Source organism: Heliangelus exortis, chromosome W (assembly GCF_036169615.1).
Source record: "Heliangelus exortis chromosome W, bHelExo1.hap1, whole genome shotgun sequence".
Classification (NCBI taxonomy): domain Eukaryota; kingdom Metazoa; phylum Chordata; class Aves; order Apodiformes; family Trochilidae; genus Heliangelus; species Heliangelus exortis.
In genome coordinates this window covers 8,427,060-8,451,653 of record NC_092453.1, presented here as the reverse complement: position 1 = coordinate 8,451,653, position 24,594 = coordinate 8,427,060, and the positions used below count along the sequence as shown (strand labels likewise).

The following is a 24,594-nucleotide window of genomic DNA, read 5'->3' as shown; positions in this document are numbered from 1 at the left end:
TCTTCCCCCCCCCTCTTTCTTCCCCCCCCCTCTTTCTTCCCCCCCCCTCTTTCTTCCCCCCCCCTCTTTCTTCCCCCCCCCTCTTTCTTCCCCCCCCCTCTTTCTTCCCCCCCCCTCTTTCTTCCCCCCCCCTCTTTCTTCCCCCCCCCTCTTTCTTCCCCCCCCCTCTTTCTTCCCCCCCCCTCTTTCTTCCCCCCCCCTCTTTCTTCCCCCCCCCTCTTTCTTCCCCCCCCCTCTTTCTTCCCCCCCCCTCTTTCTTCCCCCCCCCTCTTTCTTCCCCCCCCCTCTTTCTTCCCCCCCCCTCTTTCTTCCCCCCCCCTCTTTCTTCCCCCCCCCTCTTTCTTCCCCCCCCCTCTTTCTTCCCCCCCCTCTTTCTTCCCCCCCCCTCTTTCTTCCCCCCCCCTCTTTCTTCCCCCCCCCTCTTTCTTCCCCCCCCCTCTTTCTTCCCCCCCCCTCTTTCTTCCCCCCCCCTCTTTCTTCCCCCCCCCTCTTTCTTCCCCCCCCCTCTTTCTTCCCCCCCCCTCTTTCTTCCCCCCCCCTCTTTCTTCCCCCCCCCTCTTTCTTCCCCCCCCCTCTTTCTTCCCCCCCCCTCTTTCTTCCTTTTTTCTTTGTATTTTTTTATTTGACAGAAACACCACCTCCAGGATACATCAGTGAAGATGGAGAAACAAGTGACCAGCAGTTGAACCAAAGCATGGATACAGGTAGCAATTTATTTTTCATTATTTTCACGACCTGCAGTTACTAGTTGTGATCTCTATGGATAATGGCCCTCTGTTCAGCCTGGTGTTTGCAGTTTAAAATATCACTTTCAGTCTTGTGTGAGCAAAATGGTTCTACCTTCTCACTGGAGAAGTGCATAAATAAAATTATATTCACAGAGTGTGCACAAAGTGAGAGCTCTGCTGATTGCCACACAATGATGTTAATTGAGTCTTTATGAGAAAGGGATAGGTTCACAAGGGTCTGGAAAATAAAAGGTATTCTTAATTCAGAATAAACATGTAGGATTTCTGAGGTTTCTTATCTCTCTTATATCACCCATCTGAAATAACAAAATTCATTTGCTCTGAAACAATTTGTGTTGCTTCTACAGGATCTCCAGCAGAGCTGTCTCCTAGTACTCTTTCCCCAGTCAATCATAGCCTGGGTAAGCTGGAAATAGTTCTGATTGTTTCTTTGTGTGTGTGATGACTCCTTTACATTAAAAATGAAAATGTACTTAAAAATAAGAGCTGTATTAGAAAGAGACTTAGGTTGGCTTCCTGATGATAAGCATGATAGGGCTGGGTTAATTTGTTAACAACTACTCTATTTCTGTAACTGAGCTTCTAGCAAAGAGAAAGAAGATAATTGAGTGTTCAGGGAAAACTTTATAAAATAAATAGTTGAAAGGACTTCAGCCTATCCACAGTGCTCCTCAGACTTGCTGTCTCCCTTGTGTGTGTGTTCTGTTGCTCTTTTGCTCTTTCACCTGTGACCACAACCCCATTGCTGCTCTCACAGGAGTTGCCCACCTGCTTTGATCAGGTGCCACTGCTGTGTTGTCTGTATAAATGCCTCAGGAAGATCAGATTCCCTTGGACTTGTTTAAGGAATGGTGACAGAATGTAAGAGGAAAATGCTGTGCAGAACACTCAGCAAGTAATTAGGGTAGGTGAAAAAGGGGAAGTGGCACAGAAAAATCTGGGAAGATCCTGTGCTTTAAGTAAAAGGAGCTTAGAGCTGCCTTGAGCTAAAGAGACACAGTGGAAGATATGGTGTCATATAAGAAAACATTCTTTTCATATTAATATTTTTTGCCTTTGTATGGTTCAGTGTTTGATAACCCTCCCCCTCCTCTTTCCCTTGTGTGAAATATTAAATTCCATTCTGTTTACAGGGATGGGTAAAAATGACAGCAAGCAAAATAGAGCTTGAGGAGACTACTACTTTTGTGGAAAGGGAAGAAGAGCAGGGCAGATAAAGTTCTTTTCAGCAGAATTCTGTGTTAAGCATGTTTTTCAACTCTTTTTAATTTTTTTTTCAGACTTGCAACCAGTTACTTATTCAGAGCCTGCATTTTGGTGTTCAATAGCATATTATGAATTGAATCAAAGAGTGGGAGAAACCTTCCATGCATCCCAGCCTTCCCTGACTGTAGATGGCTTTACAGATCCATCAAATTCAGAACGGTTTTGTTTAGGTCTGCTTTCCAATGTAAACAGAAATGCTACAGTGGAAATGACAAGGCGACACATAGGTAAAAAAAATCTTGCCTTTTCACTGTTTACATTTTGGTGTAGCCATTGAATTATCTGGAATGATCCAGGCAGGTCTGTCCCCTGGGATCTTCTCACCCTTGTGCAATCAACCATTCTCTGCCCCCCCCAAAAAAGCTTGTAAAGGGGATCTTGGTCTCTCTTGCTAAGGACAGAAGTGAAAAAGGCCCACAAGAAGCCTTCCTTCAATCTGTAGTCACAAAGTGGGTGGCAGCAGCAGTCACACAGCTGCCAGGTACAGGAGGAAGCCCCTCAATAGGATGGGATTCCTGTTGCTCATTTCTGCTTTGCTTTTCCTTCTGGAAAAAGACAATCCAGCAAAGCATCCCAAGGGGGAAAGTTTTTGGTTTTTGGGCTCATCAGACCACTCAGCCCTGGGGGGGTAGCATTTCTGTTCAGAGTTGCTTACAATTTAAGCTTTAAAACCACAATATTAACATGTTGTTTAGCTTATTCTGATGTACAAAATGCAGAGTGGACACTGGTAAAACTTCCTGAATTCTTTTCTGAAATGGGAAAAGCTGCTATGGAGATAACACACTGTTTTGACATGATAAAGATTTTTTTTTTTGTAATTAATAAGATCTTCTGCAATGCAGCATCTTGCCTTTAAGTTCATTAAACTGCTAATTTTTTTTAAGACTTCCTAGCAACATTTATGAGATTTTCTTTGAATTTTTTTTACTTACTTTATTTTTATTTACTTACTTTTATTTTTATTTACTTACTTTATTTTTTTTACTTTTTTTACTTTTTTTTACTTTTACTCTTGAGTAAAATTTTCTGAGTGCCTCTCTGCCAAATCCAAATGCTTATAAAATTTTAGCCATGCAGAAGGCCAGGCTACGTCTATGCTAACTGATCAAAATGGTCAATGATAAGAAACTACAAGAAACTCATTTTCTGATAGGGCAGCTCACTTTCAATTTTCAAATTTCAATTTTCAAATTTCAATTTTCAAATTTCAATTTTCAAATTTCAATTTTCAAATTTCAATTTTCAAATTTCAATTTTCAAATTTCAATTTTCAAATTTCAATTTTCAAATTTCAATTTTCAAATTTCAATTTTCAAATTTCAATTTTCAAATTTCAATTTTCAAATTTCAATTTTCAAATTTCAATTTTCAAATTTCAATTTTCAAATTTCAATTTTCAAATTTCAATTTTCAAATTTCAATTTTCAAATTTCAATTTTCAAATTTCAATTTTCAAATTTCAATTTTCAAATTTCAATTTTCAAATTTCAATTTTCAAATTTCAATTTTCAAATTTCAATTTTCAAATTTCAATTTTCAAATTTCAATTTTCAAATTTCAATTTTCAAATTTCAATTTTCAAATTTCAATTTTCAAATTTCAATTTTCAAATTTCAATTTTCAAATTTCAATTTTCAAATTTCAATTTTCAAATTTCAATTTTCAAATTTCAATTTTCAAATTTCAATTTTCAAATTTCAATTTTCAAATTTCAATTTTCAAATTTCAATTTTCAAATTTCAATTTTCAAATTTCAATTTTCAAATTTCAATTTTCAAATTTCAATTTTCAAATTTCAATTTTCAAATTTCAATTTTCAAATTTCAATTTTCAAATTTCAATTTTCAAATTTCAATTTTCAAATTTCAATTTTCAAATTTCAATTTTCAAATTTCAATTTTCAAATTTCAATTTTCAAATTTCAATTTTCAAATTTCAATTTTCAAATTTCAATTTTCAAATTTCAATTTTCAAATTTCAATTTTCAAATTTCAAATTTCAAATTTCAAATTTCAAATTTCAAATTTCAAATTTCAAATTTCAATTTGGTATTTCAAGTGGAAATTTATTTGGTAGTGAGTGCTGCTGCTTACTGACTTGGATTTGGTTACAAGCCTTTAGGTGACAAAAAAATTCTCCCTTGACCAAAAAATTATTCTGCTTCTCCTTCAAATATTTGTGTATTGGTAGGAGAAAAAAAAAAATAGGTTAACTATGTGAAAAAAAACAGGTTAATTGTGTCCTGCTCCAGCTGTGTGGTCTTGTAGAGAATTGATTTTTGTTTGTGTTGTAAAGCAAAGCTTTGGCCTTCTCTGAAACAAAATACTCCCTTGTTTGTTAAGCTTTTTGGGTCCATATCATAACTGGAGTTCCTTTAAATCTTGCCTGCAGGTAGGGGAGTCCGTCTCTACTACATTGGGGGAGAAGTTTTTGCTGAGTGCCTAAGTGATAGTGCGATCTTTGTTCAGAGCCCCAACTGTAATCAAAGATACGGTTGGCATCCTGCAACTGTCTGCAAAATTCCACCAGGTTAGTAGCCCCACAAAGGTCCTGTACAAAAAGATCCACCGAATATGTTCACAGGATGACATTTTTGTTGCCTTTTGAGGGTTTTTTTTTTTTTCATAGTTCGGGGCTTCTCTCTAGCAAACACGAGACTTCATTGATTGTACCCTTTTGACCTTTTTTTTCTCCTTTATAGGATGCAATCTAAAAATCTTTAATAACCAAGAATTTGCTGCTCTTCTGGCTCAATCTGTGAATCAGGGTTTTGAAGCAGTTTATCAGCTTACTAGAATGTGTACCATAAGAATGAGCTTTGTTAAAGGTTGGGGAGCTGAATACAGGTAAGAAAAAGCACTGCTTATAAGTTTAAGTGTTAATAATTTTTCTTTAACTTGTGTACTATTTCTGCCTGGCTTTGTAAGCCATATGTCATAGAATCATAGAATGGCTGAGGTTGGAAGGGAGCTCAGAGCCATGGGCAAGGACACCTCTCATCCAGACAAGGATGCTCCAAGCCTCATCCAACCTGGCCTTGAACACCTCCAGGGAGGAGGCAGCCACAGCTTCTCTGGGCAATCTGTTCCAGAGTCTCACCACCCTCCTGCTGAAGAACTTCTTCCTCAGATCCAGTCTGAACCTCTTCTCCTTCAGTTTAAAACCATTTCCCCTTGTCCTATTGCTGGACACTTTTCTGAAAAGTCCCTCTCCAGCCTTCCTGTAGGTTCCCTTCAGGAATTGTAAGCCAGCTCTGAGGTCCCCCTGGAGTCTTCTCTTCTCCAGACTGAACAATCCCAGCTCCCTCAGCCTCTCCTCACATCTTTGTGGCCTCCTCTGGACTCATTCCAACAGATCTCTGTCCTTGTGTAGAGACTTCTTACCTCTACTATAGATTGGGTGTCTGCAAGTTGAACCCATATTTTCTTCTTTCTTCCTCTCAGCTGTTAAGCTTCTAAAAGAACAGTAAACTGATTTCAGTATCACCTTGAAGTCAGCTATTGAGCAAGGAATGCTGTTCAAGTTTGGGTTCCTCCCTTGGTCCTGCTTCCTTGTTTATCATAGAATGGTTTGGGTTGGAAGGGACCTTAAAGCTCATCGAGTTCCAACCCCCTGCTATGGGCAGGGACACCTCCCAGCAGCCCAGGTTGCTCCAAGCCCCATCCAACCTGCCCTGAGACACTGCCAGGGATGGGGCAGCCACAGTTTCTCTGGGAAACCTGAGCCAGGGGCTCACCACCCTTACAGTAATGAATTTCTTCCTCGTGTTCAACCTCAATCTCCCCTCTTCAAGTTTTAACCCATTGCCCCTTGTCCTCTCCCTACACCCCCATGTCCAAAGCCCTCCCCCAGTTTTCTTGTAGCTCCTTCAGATATTGGAAGGTTGCTCTAAGGTCACCTGGGAGCCTTCTCTTCTCCAGGCTGAACAACCCCAATCCCTCAGCCTGGCTTCCCAGGGAGGTGCTCAGCCCTCTGAGCATTTGAGTGCCTCTCCTCTGGACACCTTCCAGGAGCTCTGTGTCCTTCTGATGTTGGGGACTCCAGAACTGGAACCAGCACTGCAGGTGGGGTCTCAGCAGAGCAGAGGGGCAGAATCCCCTCCCTTGACCTCTGTCTTTGACTTTTAACTGAGCAATATTAAAGCTTCCCTTAGTTTGGAGAGCTAGAGATGTGGTTTTAAACAAATCCCTTAAACTTCTCTAGAAACCTTCCACTGCAAGAATGAAGCCTGGCATATCAGTACCCTGTTGCTGTACCTAATGTTTTGGGGTTTTTTCTCTAAATTCCTGAAATTGAGTCACGGCATGTAGATTCCCCTGTGAATCCTGGGGTTTGGGTTCTTTTGTCTACTCTTAAAGTATAGACATGTAAATAGTGGTGTGTCACGGTTTAACACTGGCCCGGCAATTAAACCGAGTAACAGATGCTCTCTATTAATCTCTCTCTCCTCCCTGATAAAGAAAGGAGAGAGAATAAGGGAGAGAGACTTATGGGTTGGAAAATAAACCACACAGCTTTAATGAAGCAGCAATGATAAAAATGAAAAAAATTACTAAATATATACAAATATACAGGAAAATTGATACCATGTTCCTTTCCCCCAATAACTCTCACGTCACCACCGAGGCTGCAGGGCAGCCCTGGGAAAGTCCAGGCTGGACTCCTGGAGTCGGCAGCAGTCGGGAACTGGAGGCAGGAACACACAGATTCAGGCTGGCACGGATCAGGACCACAGGCAGACAAACAGACGGGATCCTTCCAGGATGCCGAAGGAAACAGGGAACAGGTGAAGAAAAGGAAGCAGGAAGGGCAGGAGGCCAGAAGCTGGAAGCATGGCTTGGCCCTCGTGATGCCTCAAATTTATACTGAGTATGACGTGTATGGGATGGAATACTCTGTTTGGTCAATTCTGGCATCTATCTTGTCCCTTCCTCCCCAAAGGAGGGCTGCAGGTGGGACCTCTTTCTTCCTTCTGGAAGGTAAAATGTTTTCCTCAGAGCTGAGCAGTGTCCTTGGCTCTGCATACCAGTCTCTAGCTGTAACTATAAACATCGAGTGTTATCAGTCCCAGAAGCAGACACTGTCTGAGAAACTTGCTGTTAATTTCAGCAAGTGCAACTACTTACAAGAGACTTAGCTGAAAGCAAAAGTACAACACAGAAAATTACCCCCATCCAGGACATGGTGTCTGTAAGTGAGGGGAGGCTTCTCAGCTAAATGAAGGCAGTTTTGTAACAGCCTAATTAGGTGAAATGAGAAATTTGAGTAATGGAATAAATTGGTATCTCTTTGTTAGCAAGAGGGGCACAGAAAAAGAATCTGGCTGAAGTTTAAACAGCTGTTGGATTTGGCTCAGAAGGAGTATGTCTACACTTAGGCGTAATTAAATACAATATTCAAATCGGAAGAGAAGAAAGGCTTAATCAGTCAGGTTATGGGGAGACAATTTGAAGTGAATGGAGTTGAAGTGCTGGGTTAAAACAGTAGGGAGGGATTTTGTCAAGTTCTTTCTGAGGAAGGAGAATGTTGGTTTTAGCAGTCCAGAAACCCTTCAGAGATTGTAGGGTTGAAAAAGTGGCAACAGCACAGGAACTGATTGCTGACATAATGCTGAAGTAATTTCTGTTGAAGATGGTGCTAATAAATTATAGATACGCATAACTTGTAAGTTATGCTACAGATGTGATTAAAGGAAGGAGCTGCTCCCACAAACACAACCTTGAATTTCAATGATTGTAATCTAAATGTTCAAACTAGACCAGGAAGCACTCTAAAACCCATCATTCTTGTTAAAACTTCTTTAATATATCAAAAATGTTTTTCATATAACAGGCTTTGGCAAAGCCAAAACATTATTTTATTTTAGTGCATACACATGCAAGGTGATAGATTCTATAAGCTTGGCAGCCAAAGCAGCTTTTTGTTTAATACATGTTGGCTTTGAATTGAAGAGGGGTGGTAAAACTTCAGAAGTCAAGTGTTAGCCCAGGAACTTTCCAAGTCTGGGATCACCTTCTAAAGAAAGCTCAGTGGAGGGAATTCTGGCAAAGAAACTCAGTGATAGGCGAGCTGTAAATCTGTAAGTGGGAGGCTAAGATTTAGTTCTGAGGCAGCTGCTAAGTGATTGTCACTGTTTTATTGACTTTGCCAGTGTAGTGCCAAGCTGTTGAACAGTAAAATTTGGAGGAAGTGTGTTGTGGAACACATTGTAGGGGAGTTGACAAGGGTAGAATAATGAACTTCCTTCTTTGGGAGAGGATTTGAGATGAAATGGAATTATGTTTCCTCTGGTTTAGATTGTTCTTTTCTTGTATCACTTTGTTTTGGCAGAGGCCTGGGATAACTTTTAGAGTGCTGAGAGAGCACAGACCCCAGCCACTCTCTGCTCCTTGAAAATGTGAAATGAATGACTGAATCCTGCTCCCTGTTCAGTTCTTCTGTTTATATAAACAGATTTTCCTTAAAGCAAAAGGGCTGCAGCACCAACAGTAAAAATTAAGGGGCTGGGTTTGTGCCTGACTAATCTGTTGTCTTTGAATCTTAATGCCTCCTTCCTTTGACTTGGGGTTAGTTAGAATTAAAATGAAAAACTGGCTTAGCAACAGTAGTCTTGCCAGTCTAGTTTGGGAAAACTCCCATGCCTGGAGTGGGTAGAGTGAAATAACAGGATTTCTAAGGCAGAGGATATCCAGTAGTGATTTCCTGACTTTGGAGATGAGAAGAAAGGGTTTTGAATAACAGATCGCTGAAACAAGGCTGTACAGGAAAGTGAATGAAGCTTTTATCAAATCCTTCAGCTTTATTGAGGCTTTCTACATGGTGTTTAATTAAGGGCTTCAGTTGTGGAAAGTTTTAAGTTTATATAGAAGAACAAGGGGGGAAAAAACCAACAAACCCAAAACATTTTTACTTAAGTTGTTTGTGTGAGGCTGTCACAGTCCACAGCACATGCAATAAGTGTGAGATTACAGGAAATCAGAGATAAAGTTTGGTGTTCCTTAGAGATAGCATCAGTTAGCACAGTACAACCACACACTGTGTTTTGACATAGAGTTGCTGACAACATGTGGCAGTTTCCTTCTACATTTATCTTCTCAATTGATGCAAAAAAACAGACTTTATGATTGCAAGAGTGTTGCGTTGTTTGGCCATTCTGCACTGCAGAGCCAAGTGTTTCTGCTCCCTATTTCTCAGGAGCTGGTCACAAAGTTCAAACCCAATTCTGCATGCAGACTCTTTGAAGGCTGAGGTGTGATGTGAGCAGCCCATTGGTTGGAGGATCTTCAGTTTTGAATTTCTTTCTAGAAATAAGGCTTTTGGTATAGCACCTGGAGCAAATGCTGCAGTTCTTATCCTCTATAGCAGAATATTTTTTATGTGTTATGGACAAGCACATTGGTGTGTCCTATAGATGTGTGGTGTTTGGGGTTTTTTTGTTTTCTTCAAAGTCTTTCTGAATAAGGCTTAGTAACAGCATATCATAGAATGTTAGTGGTTGGAAGGGACCTCTGGAGATCATCCAGTCCAGCCCCCCTGCAACAGCAGGATCACCTCATGTAGGTCACCCAGGAACAGATCCAGGGGGGTTTGGAAGCCTCCAGAGAAGGAGACTCCACAACCTCTCTGGGCAGCCTGGGCCAGGGCTCCCTCACCCTCACAGGAAAGAAGTTTCTCCTCATGTTGAGGTGAAACTTCCTATATTCTACCTTCAACCCATTATTCCTTGTCCTGTTCCTGGGCACCACTGAGAAGAGATTGGCCCCTTCCTCTTGCCCCCCACCCCTCAGATATTGATGGACATTCAGAAGATCCCCTCTCAGCCTCCTTTTCTCCAGGCCGAACAACCCCAGGGCTCTCACTCTTTCTTCATAGGAGAGATGCTCAGGTCCCTTCATCATCCTTGTAGCTCTCCACTGGACACTCTCCAGTAGATCCCTGTCCCTCTTGAATGGGGAACCCAGTATTCCAGGTGTGCTCTCCCCAGGGCAGAGTAGAGGGAGAGGAGAACCTGGATCTGCTGGACACACTTTTCCTGTTGTCCCCCAGGACACCATTGGCTTCTTGGCCACAAGGGCACCTTATTGACCCAAGGAGAACAATATATATATGATAATAATTGCAGATTTTTTCCTTTCTGTCTGGTAGATAGGGATGGAAATTGAGTTGTTCGTACAATGAAGGAATTTCTGCTTCTTTCTTTCTTTTCTGACACTGCTTGCTTTCTTTTGTAGGAGGCAAACAGTAACGAGCACTCCTTGCTGGATTGAACTTCATCTGAATGGACCTCTACAGTGGTTGGACAAAGTATTGACTCAGATGGGCTCCCCTTCAGTACGGTGTTCCAGCATGTCCTAAAACTCCTCATTCCCTCACCAGTGGGCTAAAAATCAAGTCTAATCAACCGATTTAATATAACAGCTCATCTGTCATTGTATTTGTGTGTGGTCCTCATGAACTGTTTACTATCCAAAAGAAAAAAAAAAGGTTTTTAGGGAAAAAGCAAAACAAAAAAAAACCCCAGCACTTCTTGAGGTCTCTTCAATTAAAGCACCTTGTGGATTCTGTTTCCTATATTCTTGATACTAGATGAAAATTTAGTGTATCGAAATGCCTTCAGAAAGAAGGGACAGTTCTAAAGACTCTTAATGGTGTTTTTATTGGGTATATAATTGAGTGTCCTAATGGTTTATCAATAACATGAATAGCTAAATATATGTACAGGTAATGTATCATGATCTCAAATATCACAATATTGTGCTGTTCTACATTTTAGTTCCCATAAATAGTTGTTTGGGGTTTTTTGATTGGGGCAAATCTCATAAGATTCCAAGACTCTTCTCCTTTATTCTTTTATATTTTTTTATATAAGCCGTTTGGTTTTTTTTTTGAGTTGTCCTAAACATAAAAAGCTGACTTTCCTTGTAGAAAAGCTTAACTTTTTGCTGCCTTCTTAAAGAAAAAAAAAGAAATCCCTCCATTGGAAGGGAAAGAAATGTCTTGAGATGCATCTGTGATATCTTCAGACACTTTATATGCTTAATATGGCCTAAAATGAATTCATATTATAAATTCTGAGTATCCATCACACTATGATTCTACTTTTCCCTACCCATCCAAACTGGTGCATCTGTTGCCAGCAGTGTTGCTGGCACTGGTGTAATCTGGGACTTTTTTGTACCCTGAATCATTGAAATCAGTGTTTTTTCTCATGAACTGAGAATTTACCATAGCATTGGATACTGGATTAAGTACCACAAGTTTATTGGCTCACCCTTACATCTGTTAGTTCTTTTTTTTTTTTTTTATGAAACAGATGGTACTAAAAATGATAGGGGTTTTTTGGAGCCAAATACCTTGAAATTCTTTCCCAGGGTAGACTCTTTTGTATAGGTTTGAAATAGATGCAGCTTAACATATGTCAGGAACAGAATTTAAATTTCTGATCTGAGTGGCTTTGTACAGCTTCCTTCCATACCAGATCACCTGCATTCATTATGTCATAATGGGCCTTGTTATTAAAAGTAGTTGCTTCTACAAAACCTCTAGGATAGTGGTTGATGAGGTATGGCCAGCAAAGGAGGACTTGTAAGTTCTTCATGACAGTGCATGTTATTGTGAACCCTTGGACACTACAGCTGCACCATATAAAACAAGCAAAAATTATTCTGAAATATATTCTACAAAATAAGTCTAAGTTGGGGAAGGGTTGGGAAACTGTATAGAAGGGTTATTCTGACTTGAAAAAAAAAACACAAACATCTTACAATCTTGTGACCTAGCTGTCTGTCATTCTTTTGTTTTTGTGGCAGTAGCAGGATTGCCTTTGTTTTTCCTGTTGTCTCATCCATTATACTAGCACTGTGCTTTGTAAGTACAGCTCTAGTGATAACTTAGCTTTGAGAACAACAAAAAAAAATGTGGCCAGTGTTACAGCTTTTAATCAGTTGACTGACTCAATGATAGCAATGGATATTTTTATGCTATACTGCCTAGGGCATAGAAGCAATACCAAAAATCAAGCCTTGAAAAAGTGGGCCAGACACCTTTATAAAACCATCAAAAATGGGCAAAGGAGTTACCAGTTTGTGCTAGTTTTACCAGTAGACTAATGTATTGGTAGAACTTGTGAACCTAAGAAATAAGCTTCATGTATGTTGCATTTGGCTAATATGTGAATACACTAATAAAAGTTTTAATTCTCGTGATGGTTGCTCTTTTTATTAATTGCTGTATATATATTTTTTTTTTTGTTGAAGGTTAGGAATCATTCTAACCGAGCCAAATAAATGGCACAACTGTCCTGCATGTTCTGGCTGGGAAGTGAGAGTTCAGATGCTAAAAACACTTTTAGCTATCCTGGAGAGGCACTCAAATGCTCAGAGGGCTGAGCACCTCCCTCAGCCAGGCTGAGGTATTGGGGTTGTTCAACCTGGAGAAGAGGAGGCTCCCAGGTGACCTTAGAGCAACCTTCCAATATCTGAAGGGGCTACAAGAAAACTGGGGGAGGGCTTTTGACACGGGGGTATAGGGAGAGGACAAGGGGCAATGGGTTAAAACTTGAAGATGGGAGATTGAGGTTGGACAGGAGGAGAAATTCTTTAATTTGAGGGTGGTGAGACATTTGAAGAGGTTTCCCAGAGAAGCTGTGGCTGCCCCATCCCTGGCAGTGTCTCAGGTCGGGTTGGATGGGGAATGGAGCAACCTGGGCTGGTGGGAGGTGTCCCTGCCCATGGCAGGGGGTTGGAACTGGATGATGATCTTTCTGGTCCCTTCCAACCCAAACCATTCTATGATCTGTGTGTGTTTAGTGGCACAGGCTTCTCCTTCAGATGGACCTGATGGAAGCCATCACTTTTCCACAACCAAATGACATCCTGCTAGCTCAGATGTTGACTTTCACCTGGGAAAGTGAGATAAACAGGACTCATCCAGGGGAAAATCCATTGCATTTATGAGCAGGTGGCAACTGGAATCAGGTGGGTGACCTCTTTCTGGAGTCTCCTTCCTGTGGATTTCTCTCCTTGCTCCTTCAGTCTTAGTGATGCCACTTGCTTCACCTTGAACATTGCAACACTGTACTCTTTTCTTGGTGTGCCCCAATTTGTGTATAAGAACACTGCAGGCATTATCTGTGGACCTGTGGTGCAAGGCCATCTCAGTCTGGTTAGAAGTCACTTTTTTTGACTTTGACCACTTAAATATTTTCTCCTGCCATCAGTTTCAGTCCCAGCTTAGTGGAACTTATCTGCATTTGAAATGTTTTCTTGCCTGTGTTTCATTTCATTGCCTTTGGCAATTTATGAGTAACTGTAGCATACTCTTCTTTCTTAATCCTTAATGCCTTTCTAACTTATCCTCTGTTCTCTTCTTCAACATCTGACCCATGCCTGCTCAAGCATCTTAATGTGGAATGGTAAGGAATGTGACTTCATCCCTCTTCTCTTCTGCCAAAGTGCTGATGTCCACAGCACAAATGAAAAGTGAATTATTTTCTCCAAGGAGGCTGTTTTGTTGAATGAAATCCTTACAAGCAGGGAGCCCTCAACTGAAGGTACTTTAATAGGGGTAGCCAGCTGCTTCCTTGTAGCACAAAGCTGAAAACACTATCTACCTCAAATTTGGGCTGGGTTTCCCTGTGTCTGGATTCTCATCTCTTTCTTGTCACTAAGTCCTGCCTGAGCTTGATTTTCATAGGCCTGCTGGAGCCAAGTAATAAAAATTCAGTCATTGCTGGAAGCACCTGAGCCTGGAAATGATTTTTGAGTTGCCTTTTAGCAGCTTGGATGCCATTTCAGAACCCTTCCCCCTCCAAAGACAAACCCAGTTTTGTTTAGAAGTTCTAGGGCTGAGGCTTTGTGAAAAATGTCAAATGCTTGAACTCTAGGCACCTTTGAGCTCTGAGAGGCAAGAGTGGAGCAACATCCCTGTGTGATTTCCACCTTCCTTGTGTGCCTGTCTCCTATCCAGCTGGTAAACTCTGCAACAGGAATTTTCTGCTGTTTCTGGAGCATTTTGCACTGAGTGTCCCCAGGTGCTCTTAGATAAATCCAGAACATGGTGGGAACCCTCTGGCCTTTTCTTGCTCTTCTTCAATACTTAAATCAGAACTTAAACCTCCTGCGACAGATTGCAGTGTGAAGAGTTTTAACTCCATCATCAGCAGGGACCTTTAAAATACCTTCCTTTATAAGATTTTTATTTTCATGTCTCCAACTTTTCATGTCATCATAGAATCATAGAATAGGCTGGGTTGGAAGGGACCTCAGAGATCATCGAGTCCAACCCTTGAACAACTACCGCCACAGTCACTAGACCATGGCACTGAGTGCCATATCGAGTCGCTTTTTAAATGTCTCCAGGGACGAAGAGTCCACCACCTCCCCAGGCAGCCCGTTCCAATGTCTGATCACCCTTTCCATGAAAAAAATCTTTCTAATATCCAATCTGAACTTCCCCCGGCACAATTTAAGACCATGCCCTCTTGTCTTACTGAGAGTTGCCTGGGAAAAGAGACCAACCCCCGCCTGGCTCCATCCTCCTTTCAGGTAGTTGTAGAGAGCAATGAGGTCTCCCCTGAGCCTCCTCTTCTTCAGGCTGAACAGCCCCAGCTCCCTCAGCCTCTCCTCATAGGATCTGTGTTCGAGTCCCTTCACCAGCTTGGTTGCCCTCCTTTGGACCTGTTCGAGGACCTCAATATCCTTCTTGAACTGAGGGGCCCAGAAGTGAACACAGTACTCAAGGTGTGGCCTTACCAGGGCTGAGTAAAGGGGCAGAATCACCTCCTTGGACCTGCTGGTGACGCTGTTTCTGATACATGCCAGGATGCCATTGGCCTTCTTGGCCACCTGGGCACACTGCTGGCTCATGTTCATCTTCCTGTCAATCCAGACTCCCAGGTCCCTTTCTGCCTGGCTGCTCTCCAACCACTCTGTCCCCAGTCTGTAGCGCTGCATGGGGTTGTTGTGGCCAAAGTGCAGGACCCGGCACTTGGCCTTGTTGAAGCTCATCCCATTGGAGTCAGCCCATCTCTCCAGTCTGTCCAGGTCCCTCTGCAGAATCCTCCTGCCTTCCAGCTGATCAACACTTCTCCCCAGCTTGGTGTCATCAGCAAACTTGCTGATGATGGACTCAATCCCCTCATCCAAGTCATCAATGAAGATATTGAACAGGACTGGGCCCAGTACTGATCCCTGGGGGACACCGCTGGTGACCGGCTGCCAACTGGAAGCAGCCCCATTCAGCACCACTCTCTGGGCCCGGCCCTCCAGCCAATTCTTAACCCAGTGCAGAGTATGCTTGTCCAAGCTGTGGGCAGCCAGCTTTCTCAGGAGGATGCTGTGGGAGACGGTGTCGAAGGCCTTGCTGAAGTCCAGATAGACCACATCCACAGCCTTCCCCTCATCCACCAGGCGGGTCACCTGATCATAAAAGGAGATCAGGTTGGTCAGACAGGACCTGCCCTTCGTAAACCCGTGCTGGCTGGGTCTGATCCCCTGTCCATCCTGCAGGTGCTGTGTGATTGCCCCCATGATGATCTGTTCCATAACCCTGCCAGGCACTGAGGTCAGGCTGACAGGCCTGTAGTTTCCCGGGTCTTCCTTCCGGCCCTTCTTGTGGATTGGCGTGACATTCGCCAACTTCCAGTCATCTGGGATGTCCCCAGTGAGCCAGGACTTCTGGTAGATGATAGAGAGAGGCTTGGCGAGCTCTTCTGCCAACTCTCTCATCACCCTTGGATGGAGTTCATCTGGTCCCATAGACTTGTGGGGATCCAAGCAGCCCAGTAGATCACTGACAGTTTCCATCTGGATTGCAGGGGGGGTGTTTAGATTCATGTCTCCTATAGGCTCCAGAAGCCAGCTGTCCTCAGGATAGCCCGTTTTACTGTTAAAAACTGAGGCAAAGAAGGTGTTAAATACCTCAGCCTTTTCTTCATCTTTGACAATTACATTCCCGTCCATGTCCATTAAAGAATGAATGTTTTCCTTGCCCCTCCTTTTGCCACTGATGTATCTGTAGAAGGACTTCTTGTTATCCTTCACAGAGGTGGCAAGATTTAGTTCAAGTTGTGCCTTTGTGTCTCTAATTTTTTTCCTACATAACTTAACCGTATTCCTGAATTCCTCTTGAGTAAATAACCCTTTTTTCCATAACCGGTAGGCCCTCTTCTTAATCCTAATTTCCTTCAAAGTCTCTCTGTTGAGCCAGAGTGGTCGTCTTCCCCGCCAGCTCGCCTTTCGGCACACCGGGACAGCCTGCTCCTGAGCTTTCAAAACTTGCTCTTTGAAGAATGTCCATCCCTCCTTGACCCCTTTGTTTTCAAGGGCTGTTTCCCAGGGTATGCTCTGGACTAGTCTTCTGAACAGGCCAAAATCTGCCCTCCGGAAGTCTAATGTAGAGGTTTTATTGACAACCCTCCTTGTATCCCTGATTATTGAGAACTCTATTATTTCGTGATCACTAAGTCCCAGACGCCCACCGACCACCACATCCCTCACCAGCCCCTCTCTGTTTGTAAAGAGTAGGTCAAGTGGGGCTCCATCCCTGGTAGGCTCGTTTACCAGCTGCATCAGGAAATTATCCTCAATACACTCTAGGAATCTCCTAGACTGCCTCCTCTCTGCTGTGTGGAATTCCCAGCAGATGTCTGGCAGGTTAAAGTCACCCACGAGAATAAGGGACGACGATTTTGAAACATGTGCCAGCTGCTTGTAGAAGAGTTCATCCCCCTCATCCTCCTGGTTGGGTGGTCTGTAACAGACTCCCATCACAGTATCAGCCTTGTTGGCCTTCCCCCTGATTCTGACCCACAGGCACTCCACCTTATTATCACCTACTTCAATTTCTATGGAGTCAAGAGACTCTCTAACATACAGGGCTACCCCTCCACCTCTCCTACCCTGTCTGTCCTTTCTGAAGAGCCTGTAGCCACCCATTGCAGCACTCCAGTCATGGGAGTCATCCCACCACGTTTCCGTGATAGCGACTACATCATAGCTTTCCTGCTGCACGGTGGCTTCCAGCTTCTCCTGTTTGTTGCCCATGCTGCGTGCATTGGTGTACATGCACTTCAGTTGGGCTGCTGGTTTGTCCCTTAACTTGCGCTGTCCGCCCTTGGGCTCCTTTCCGGAGAACCTTGTTTCAACCCCTTCCCCCTTCAAACCTAGTTTAAAGCCCTCCTTATTAGACCTGCTAGCTTGTGGGCTAGAGTCCTTTTTCCCCTGTTAGATAGTTGCAGCCCACCTGGTATACTGAAATTCATCCCATAGTCAAAAAACCCAAAGTTCTTCCGGTGGCACCAATCCCTTAGCCACCTATTGATGAGATATGTTTTCCTGCTCCTCTCCTCATTCATCTGCTCTACTGCAGGAACTGAGGTGAACACCACCTGTGCTCCTGATCCACCAACTAATCGACCCAGGGCCTTGAAGTCCTTTTTAATCGCCCTGGTACTTCTTCCATTGATGTCATCACTGCCAGCCTGGACTACCAGCAGTGGGTAATAATCTGAGGGTCGAATTAGTTGAGGGAGTCTCTTAGTAATATCCCTCACCCGGGCGCCAGGAAGGCAGCAGACCTCTCTGTGGGATGGGTCAGGTCGACATATAGGGCCCTCAGCTCCCCTCAGAAGGGAGTGAGGAGTGAGGGGGGTGTGAAGTTTGGGGGGTTTGATAATCATCTGCAGCTCCTGAAATTGTTGGCACAGTGAACTGTTAAGTGTTTTGTTTTAACCTTCAAGCTTGTCATACTTCATTGTGGTTGCAGCTTTTTTTTAGCCCTGCAAACTGAAATTTTGCTGTGGCTGGATTTTGAGTTAAAGTATTGTGAAATACAGGATTTCACTATACTCTACCCACACAGTATTTTACTTGTGGATGAAGCAGTGTTCCTTTTACCAAAACAAGTTTGACTATAACCTAATTTATTTTTTGGGGGGGGGACGGGACACTGAAGCTTCAATATTAGCTCTAAAGAATCAGTGTGGCATTGCCTTAGTGAGAAAAATTACACTTCCAGCAAGTAATATACCAGCTGGATTAGAAAGTGCTTCTAGAACGACCTGTGCAGGGAATTAAAATTGCAACTGGTCTTAAAGTTTATTCCTGTTAAGAAAATATTAAGGAAATGTGTGGTTTTCTTGAGTACTTAGGCTTGGATAGTGAATAACCATCACAAACTATCAAGGGGGGGCCTTTTAAAAATAACCTTCAGCCAGGCTGCTCCTCTTTTTCACCTCCCCTGTAAAAATTCCTCAAAGTAAGGTTTCTGTTTCTTCTCACAGTTTGTGGGGTAGGTTTCTAAGGTACTAGGTTGTCACAGCTACAAAAATGAGACTTGAGGCTTCAAAGATGAGAACAGTCTTTGATGTTGCATTAGATGTTGTTTCATTAACTGTAATCAGCCTTAAATCTGTTTAGTTGGCAGATGGAAAATGGATGGCAAATACTGGATATGTAAAGGTGGCTTGATCTTTTTCCCCCACGTGGAAGATGGAGTCAGAATGGATTCAGCCCTGTTGCTTGTCCATTTTGGAATAGGATCCAAAGTGGCAATGGACATTTATGTTCCAGTCCTAATTTTTCTTTTCATTTGCAACCCTGAAATTTGAAACAAAGCTTCTATCATACTTGATTTTTCTTTTTTAATAGCACCCAGATATTCACTTGTCTAAAGCTGTAGTTGAGGTAACATAAAGAAATGTATGTATGCCTCATGAATTAATTCATCTTATGAGCAATGTGTACCTGAGGCTGCAAATTCCATTGGGTTTTAAAACTTATCTGTGCTTTAAAGTCTTCCTTACTTGCCTTTTCATTTTGGAGGAAAATTGCAAGAACTGTTGTAGCACCCAGCATAAAAAATAATTTAAACTTTGTTTGCCAGAAGTTGCAGTTTATCTTCAGGTGAAGGGGTGGGTGCTGTCCTTCCATTTGTATTTAAACTTGGAAAGGAGTTGTCTAGGTGGTTGTTCACCTGTGATTAAGGAATAACAGGACAGGGATGCTGGAGCCTCAAGCATGCAGCCAGTTTACAAGGAAGCTGGAGCAGAGGCTCCAGGGTATAGCCATACTCTGGACCAGGGAATTGCAAACTTCACAGGGTTGTCATCTGCTCCAAACTCTTCCTAGACATGGAACAGTTGGACTGGGAATAGTATATGGCTAAGCTGAGCTGGTATAGATGCATGGCTTACTTTGAAATACAATTAATGCATAATGAATTTTGAAAGACTTCAGAAGTCCCATCCCTTGTGTTTGTGTTGCCTGTCCTGGAAGAGTTGATCTGTAGGATTCCTGAAGAAGCTGAGAAAAAAAGATGTGCTTGAGCTGTTGAGATTTGGGTGGGGGTTATTCAGCATGGACTCCTCAGGGCTTTCACAGCTGGGTGTTGGCATATTTATTTTTTTTTCCTGTGGAATCACTGATGGAGCCTGTGGTTAAAAAAAAAAAAAAAAGCCTTAAGCAGCAGAAGCAGACTTCTCAGGAGAGGAGCAAGATTTGGTCCTACTGAAGCTCTGAGAAGAGCAAAATTTATCTCATTTGAGGACTGAATGAGTGTTCACTACCCAGACTGCTGTCTAGGCATGGAGGAAGGACTTCAAAATGAGTTGTGGTGTATGTTTTTAAGTAGTCTGCTGAACAGCAAAGAGGCTTTGGTAAGGGAGGAGCTTTGGTAGGGGAGGAGCTGGAAAAAAAATGGCTTTATAGTGGGGAACAAATGAAATTGTCTGTAGGATGAGGAGCTGTCAGGCATCTGAGGGAGCCAAGCAGGCTCAGAAGTATGGAAGGACTGTTGGACTGTGGGTTGGGAAGGACTGGGATTGCTCTGGAAAGCATCCACCCTCCAGTCTGGGCATATAGGAGGGTGATGCATATACAGCACTGAGGTGTCCATTCATATGCCAAGACAAATCTTTCTTTTTGTACTTAAGCCTTGTAAATGATATCATTAATATAGGAACAATAATCCCCTTCCAGACAAGTACACTTATCTTTTCTTCTACTGCTTCAGAAGTCTGAGAGACCAATGGGAGGGAAAACCACAGCTATTAGCAAGGCTGATGCTGGTGTGAGGGGAAAATATCTTCATAATGTACTCAGACTTTGAGGTTTGTGCAATATTGGAAATTAAAATGGGCAAAGAGCCAGGGCTGAGAAATACTGAGGTTTGGTAGAGCAGGAAAAGTGGTGGAGCTGAAAAAAAAAAAAAAAAAGAGTGGCTGATGCTCAGCTGCAGCAGTTCTAGATGGTCACAAAAGCACCCTTACAATTATCTGAATGTTCTTGATGTGGATCTTCTAGTTAAAAATCATAAAACTAGTTTTCCATCTGCAACAGCACTGAAAGAGTTGTTGGAGCACAGGAATTCATGGAAATCAGGCTGAGGAGAGCACAGATGTAGTTTTGCATCTGTTCTTGTCCAAGCTAAGGCTTAACAGCCTTGAAGGCTGGAGAGGGACTTTTCTTCAGAAGAGTGTCCAGCAACAGGACAAGGGGAAATGGTTTTAAACTGAAGGAGAAGAGGTTCAGACTGGATCTGAGGAAGAAGTTCTTCAGCAGGAGGGTGGTGAGACTCTGGAACAGATTGCCCAGAGAAGCTGTGGCTGCCCCCTCCCTGGAGGTGTTCAAGGCCAGGTTGGATGAGGCTTTGAGCATCCTTGTCTGGACGAGAGGTGTCCCTGCCCATGGCAGGGAGCTTGGAGGAGATGAGCTCTGAGCTCCCTTCCAACCTCAGCCATTCTGTGATTAACACAGTCCCTTCAGGAGCAACTTGAGCTCAATACTGAAGAACCATCACAACTTTTCCTGCATCCTGGCACTGGATGGAAGAGTCTGCTACCTGACCACAAGGAGAATCAGTCTTAGAAAAGAAATAAAGAGCAATAAAAAGCCCACAGCTTCTGTGGGAAGAGGTTTACTTGAAGCATCTAAATGAATTATTTTTCTGGAGACCAGAATTTTGCTTTCATTAGAATGCTTGGACAGTCCTTTGGAGTGCTTGGGTGCTCCTCAGCAAATAGTACATCTCATCCAGTGAAGTGTGGGTGTTTTTTTGTGGGTTTTTGGAGAGGGGGAGTTTATTATTTTTTTTAGGGACTTATTCTGACTTACTGAAACTCTACAAGACTTCTTTGTCTCCTAATTTTGTTCTTAAAACACTTGAATCCAAAATGAGTGGATTTTTTGCAGGGCAAACAGCTGTGCTTGTTCAATGTGGAGAAGACACTGCTCTTCTGAGGTCCTGAGGAAGAGTAATAAAGAGGATTATTATATTTTCTTTTCAAAATGCTTATTTGCCTATAGCAGGAAGTCATATTGAGAGGGGGGAGGAAAAAACAGCTTCAAAGTTACCTACTTAAAAGAGGGAGGTAGGTAGGAGAGGAATTAGAGTGCAAGTAACAGTCTAAATATTTTAATGGCCTTTGGATTGAGAGTACTGGGTTGAAACTTGCCTGGTTGATGGACTGAAACGTCCTTGAAGTTAAGCTCAGAGAAGCTTAATTTCAAGTGTAGAAAACTTGATCATAAATGTATTTATAATTTACTGCATCCACAGACACTGTTGTTTGGTGTAGTTTTGTTTGGCTGACAACCAGTGTGACAAAGGTGTCCATGAAGATGCTTGAAAACAGCCATTGTTTAAATTATTAATTTTGTTTGATGTCAGAATAAGTTTGGGGTACCTGGGAAGGCAATTCTGACCATGGTGCCATCCCAAGGGCACAAACCTAACCTTCATTTGTCCTGTTTCTCAAAGCTTTCACAAGATCCTTTCTCAGGATCTGCCTTCAAGGAGGTTGTAGGGAGGTGGGTGCTGGGCTCTTCTCTCAAGTGCACAATGACAGGAGCAGAGGAAATGGGCTGAAGTTGCACCAGGGGAGGTTTAGAGCAGATCTGAGAATGAATTTCTTTACTGAGAGAGCAGTCAGGTGTAGGAATGGGCTGCCCAGGGAGGTGGTGGAGTCCCCATCCCTGGAGGGATTTAAAAACCATGAGGCACTGCAGTACATGCTCCAGTGGGCATGGTGATACAGATATTGATACATATATTTTATTTAGTTTATTGGGAGGTGGGGATGTTAACAGTTGAGAGAGACCTGAGACACTGAAACAATTTTTTCTGCTCATTTTTTATGATGCTGGGAGGATGAGCAGTATTTGGGGACATTAAATCTCTGATGTGTTAGTAAAGATGCTTCCCCCCACTGCCTTCCCCTAGCCTCTCATGTTTGGTGCTGTCAGAAGAGCTGAGTTCGTTTAGAAGAACTAATATACTGTTAATTAGCAGAGCAGTAGGCAGCACTGGACACACTAATTGCAAATGGGGGGACAGTTAGGTCCAGCTGGGAGGGTAACAAAAAGGAGACATGGCAAAGGATTAACTGATTTCGACTGTGATTTAGATGCTGGCTTGAAGAGCTCCAGTCTGCTTGCAGAGGCTGCTGGAGGTTAAATTTGTTAGGACTGTGCCTAAAGGTGACTTTCATGAGTTAGTTAGCTATTGAAATGCTTTTGTATTTGTTTAATATGAGGTCCAGTCATTGAAAGACCCAATGGTGTTTCCAGATCAACCAAAAATTCATGTATTTGGGTGGTAATATTGGTGTGGCTGCAGCCACAGAGCTCTGGGTATGAGATTTCTCCCCAGCCATGACTGAGCAAATTGCAAAAGCACTCAATTTGAAAATTAGCCTTTTGAGGTCTATTCCTCCTATTTTGAGGAGCTATTCCTCTTCTCTTGGTTTTCCTAAATGTCCTCTGCTCTAGGTGCCATTGATGCAATCTTTGCCTTTTCAAGGAGCAGTCTGGGGTCTTTTTTTTTTGTAATTTCACCTTCTCCTTGCCCCATGTGGTTGTGGCAATGTCAGCTCTGTCACAAGCCAAATCCCCTTAGAGCCTCTTTCCCCCAGGAAAGATTTAATTAAGTGTGAAGATGAAAAAGGGATGAAATGCTAATATTAAATATGCTGGTGGTCACACAACCATAATTGCAGAAGTTAAAAAAAAAAAATAAGTAGGAGATCACATTTCTCAGCCTCCCTCCCTTAAAAGGTGCTTGAAAGGGTTGCTTTGGAGAGCAGAGGCATCAGGTTCTCTCTATGTGGGCATCGAACCTCTTGGGGAAGTTCTTGGTTGTCCTTTCCATGTGGGATAGCAGCAGAGCCACCCTACATCTTGGGGTTGGATGGGGCTTGGGCCAACCTGGGCTAGTGGGAGGTGTCTGCCCATGCAGGGGGGTTGGACTGGATGATTTTTAAGTCCCTTCCAACCATTCTGTGATTCTATCTTCATGCCTTCCAGACTCAGGCTGATTACACTGAGCCAGAGGACTTTTTGATGGGTACCACAGTTGACTTCCCATAGCTCTGAGCCACAGAAATTTTGAAGTGATTTGTAGATGACTACAGGGATGTGTTTTGCTTTGTCTGCCCCTTCCTTTGCCTTCTGAAAGTGGTCTGGTTTCAGACCCATCAGGGTGACTCTTTTGTCCCTAGTTAATGAGGCTGTGGTGGTGGCACTGTAACTCAAGCTGGGGTTGCCTTCTGAGCAGCTGAAATAGGAAAGTATCTTCTTCAAAGAGGCAAAGTGACAAGAAACAGGTGTTGATATCTGTGAAACTACTTGCACATCAGTTGACTGACTATTTTGGTTCTTAGCAGTCTTGGAATTTGCAGATGTGACACTCCTACAAGGTGCCCTTGCTCATTGTAAGGGTGAAGCTGCTTTGCAGGTCTCAGGACCCTCATTGACCTTGGTTCCTTCTGGAAGCTTAGCAAGTGTGACCTTAGGCATCAACCAAAGCAATCTGCTAAACCTGGGTGGAGGCATTTACATGCATGAATACAGGCTGGGAGGAGAAAGGATTGAGGGTGGCCCTGAAGAGAGAGACTTGGGGGTGATGGTGGACCAGAAGCTCAACATGAGCCATGAATGTGTGACTGCAGCCCAGAAACCAACCATGTCCTGGGCTGCATCAAAAGAAGCACAGACAGAGGTCAAGGGAGGGGATTCTGCCCCTCTGCTCTGCTGAGACCCCACCTGCAGTGCTGGTTCCAGTTCTGGAGTCCCCAACATCAGAAGGACACAGAGCTCCTGGAAGGTGTCCAGAGGAGAGGCACTCAAATGCTCAGAGGGCTGAGCACCTCCCTGGGAAGCCAGGCTGAGGGATTGGGGTTGTTCAGCCTGGAGAAGAGAAGGCTCCCAGGTGACCTTAGAGCAACCTTCCAATATCTGAAGGAGCTACAAGAAAACTGGGGGAGGGCTTTGGACATGGGGGTGTAGGGAGAGGACAAGGGGCAATGGGTTAAAACTTGAAGAGGGGAGATTGAGGTTGAACACGAGGAAGAAATTCATTACTGTAAGGGTGGTGAGCCCCTGGCTCAGGTTTCCCAGAGAAACTGTGGCTGCCCCATCCCTGGCAGTGTCTCAGGGCAGGTTGGATGGGGCTTGGAGCAACCTGGGCTGCTGGGAGGTGTCCCTGCCCATAGCAGGGGGTTGGAACTCGATGAGCTTTAAGGTCCCTTCCAACCCAAACCATTCTATGATAAACAAGGAAGCAGGACCAAGGGAGGAAC

At 43.2% G+C, this 24,594-nt stretch overlaps 1 protein-coding gene across 4 annotated transcripts in view; it reads left to right on the top strand.

Moving 5' to 3' along the window:
- Nucleotides 1-12,223, top strand: part of LOC139789121 (mothers against decapentaplegic homolog 2) — a 41,515-nt gene extending 29,292 nt beyond the window's left edge. For 2 of the 4 annotated variants that reach the window (XM_071729649.1, XM_071729648.1), the window contains 6 exons: nt 630-704; nt 1,097-1,150; nt 2,030-2,242; nt 4,410-4,547; nt 4,720-4,864; nt 10,250-12,223. In XM_071729649.1, the coding sequence (XP_071585750.1) occupies nt 630-704; nt 1,097-1,150; nt 2,030-2,242; nt 4,410-4,547; nt 4,720-4,864; nt 10,250-10,373 (749 nt within the window). In that variant the 3' untranslated portion in view covers nt 10,374-12,223. The remainder of the gene's footprint in view (nt 1-629; nt 705-1,096; nt 1,151-2,029; nt 2,243-4,409; nt 4,548-4,719; nt 4,865-10,249) is intronic. The other 2 variants (XM_071729652.1, XM_071729650.1) reach the window with 1 other exon arrangement.
- Nucleotides 12,224-24,594: the final 12,371 nt, after the last annotated feature.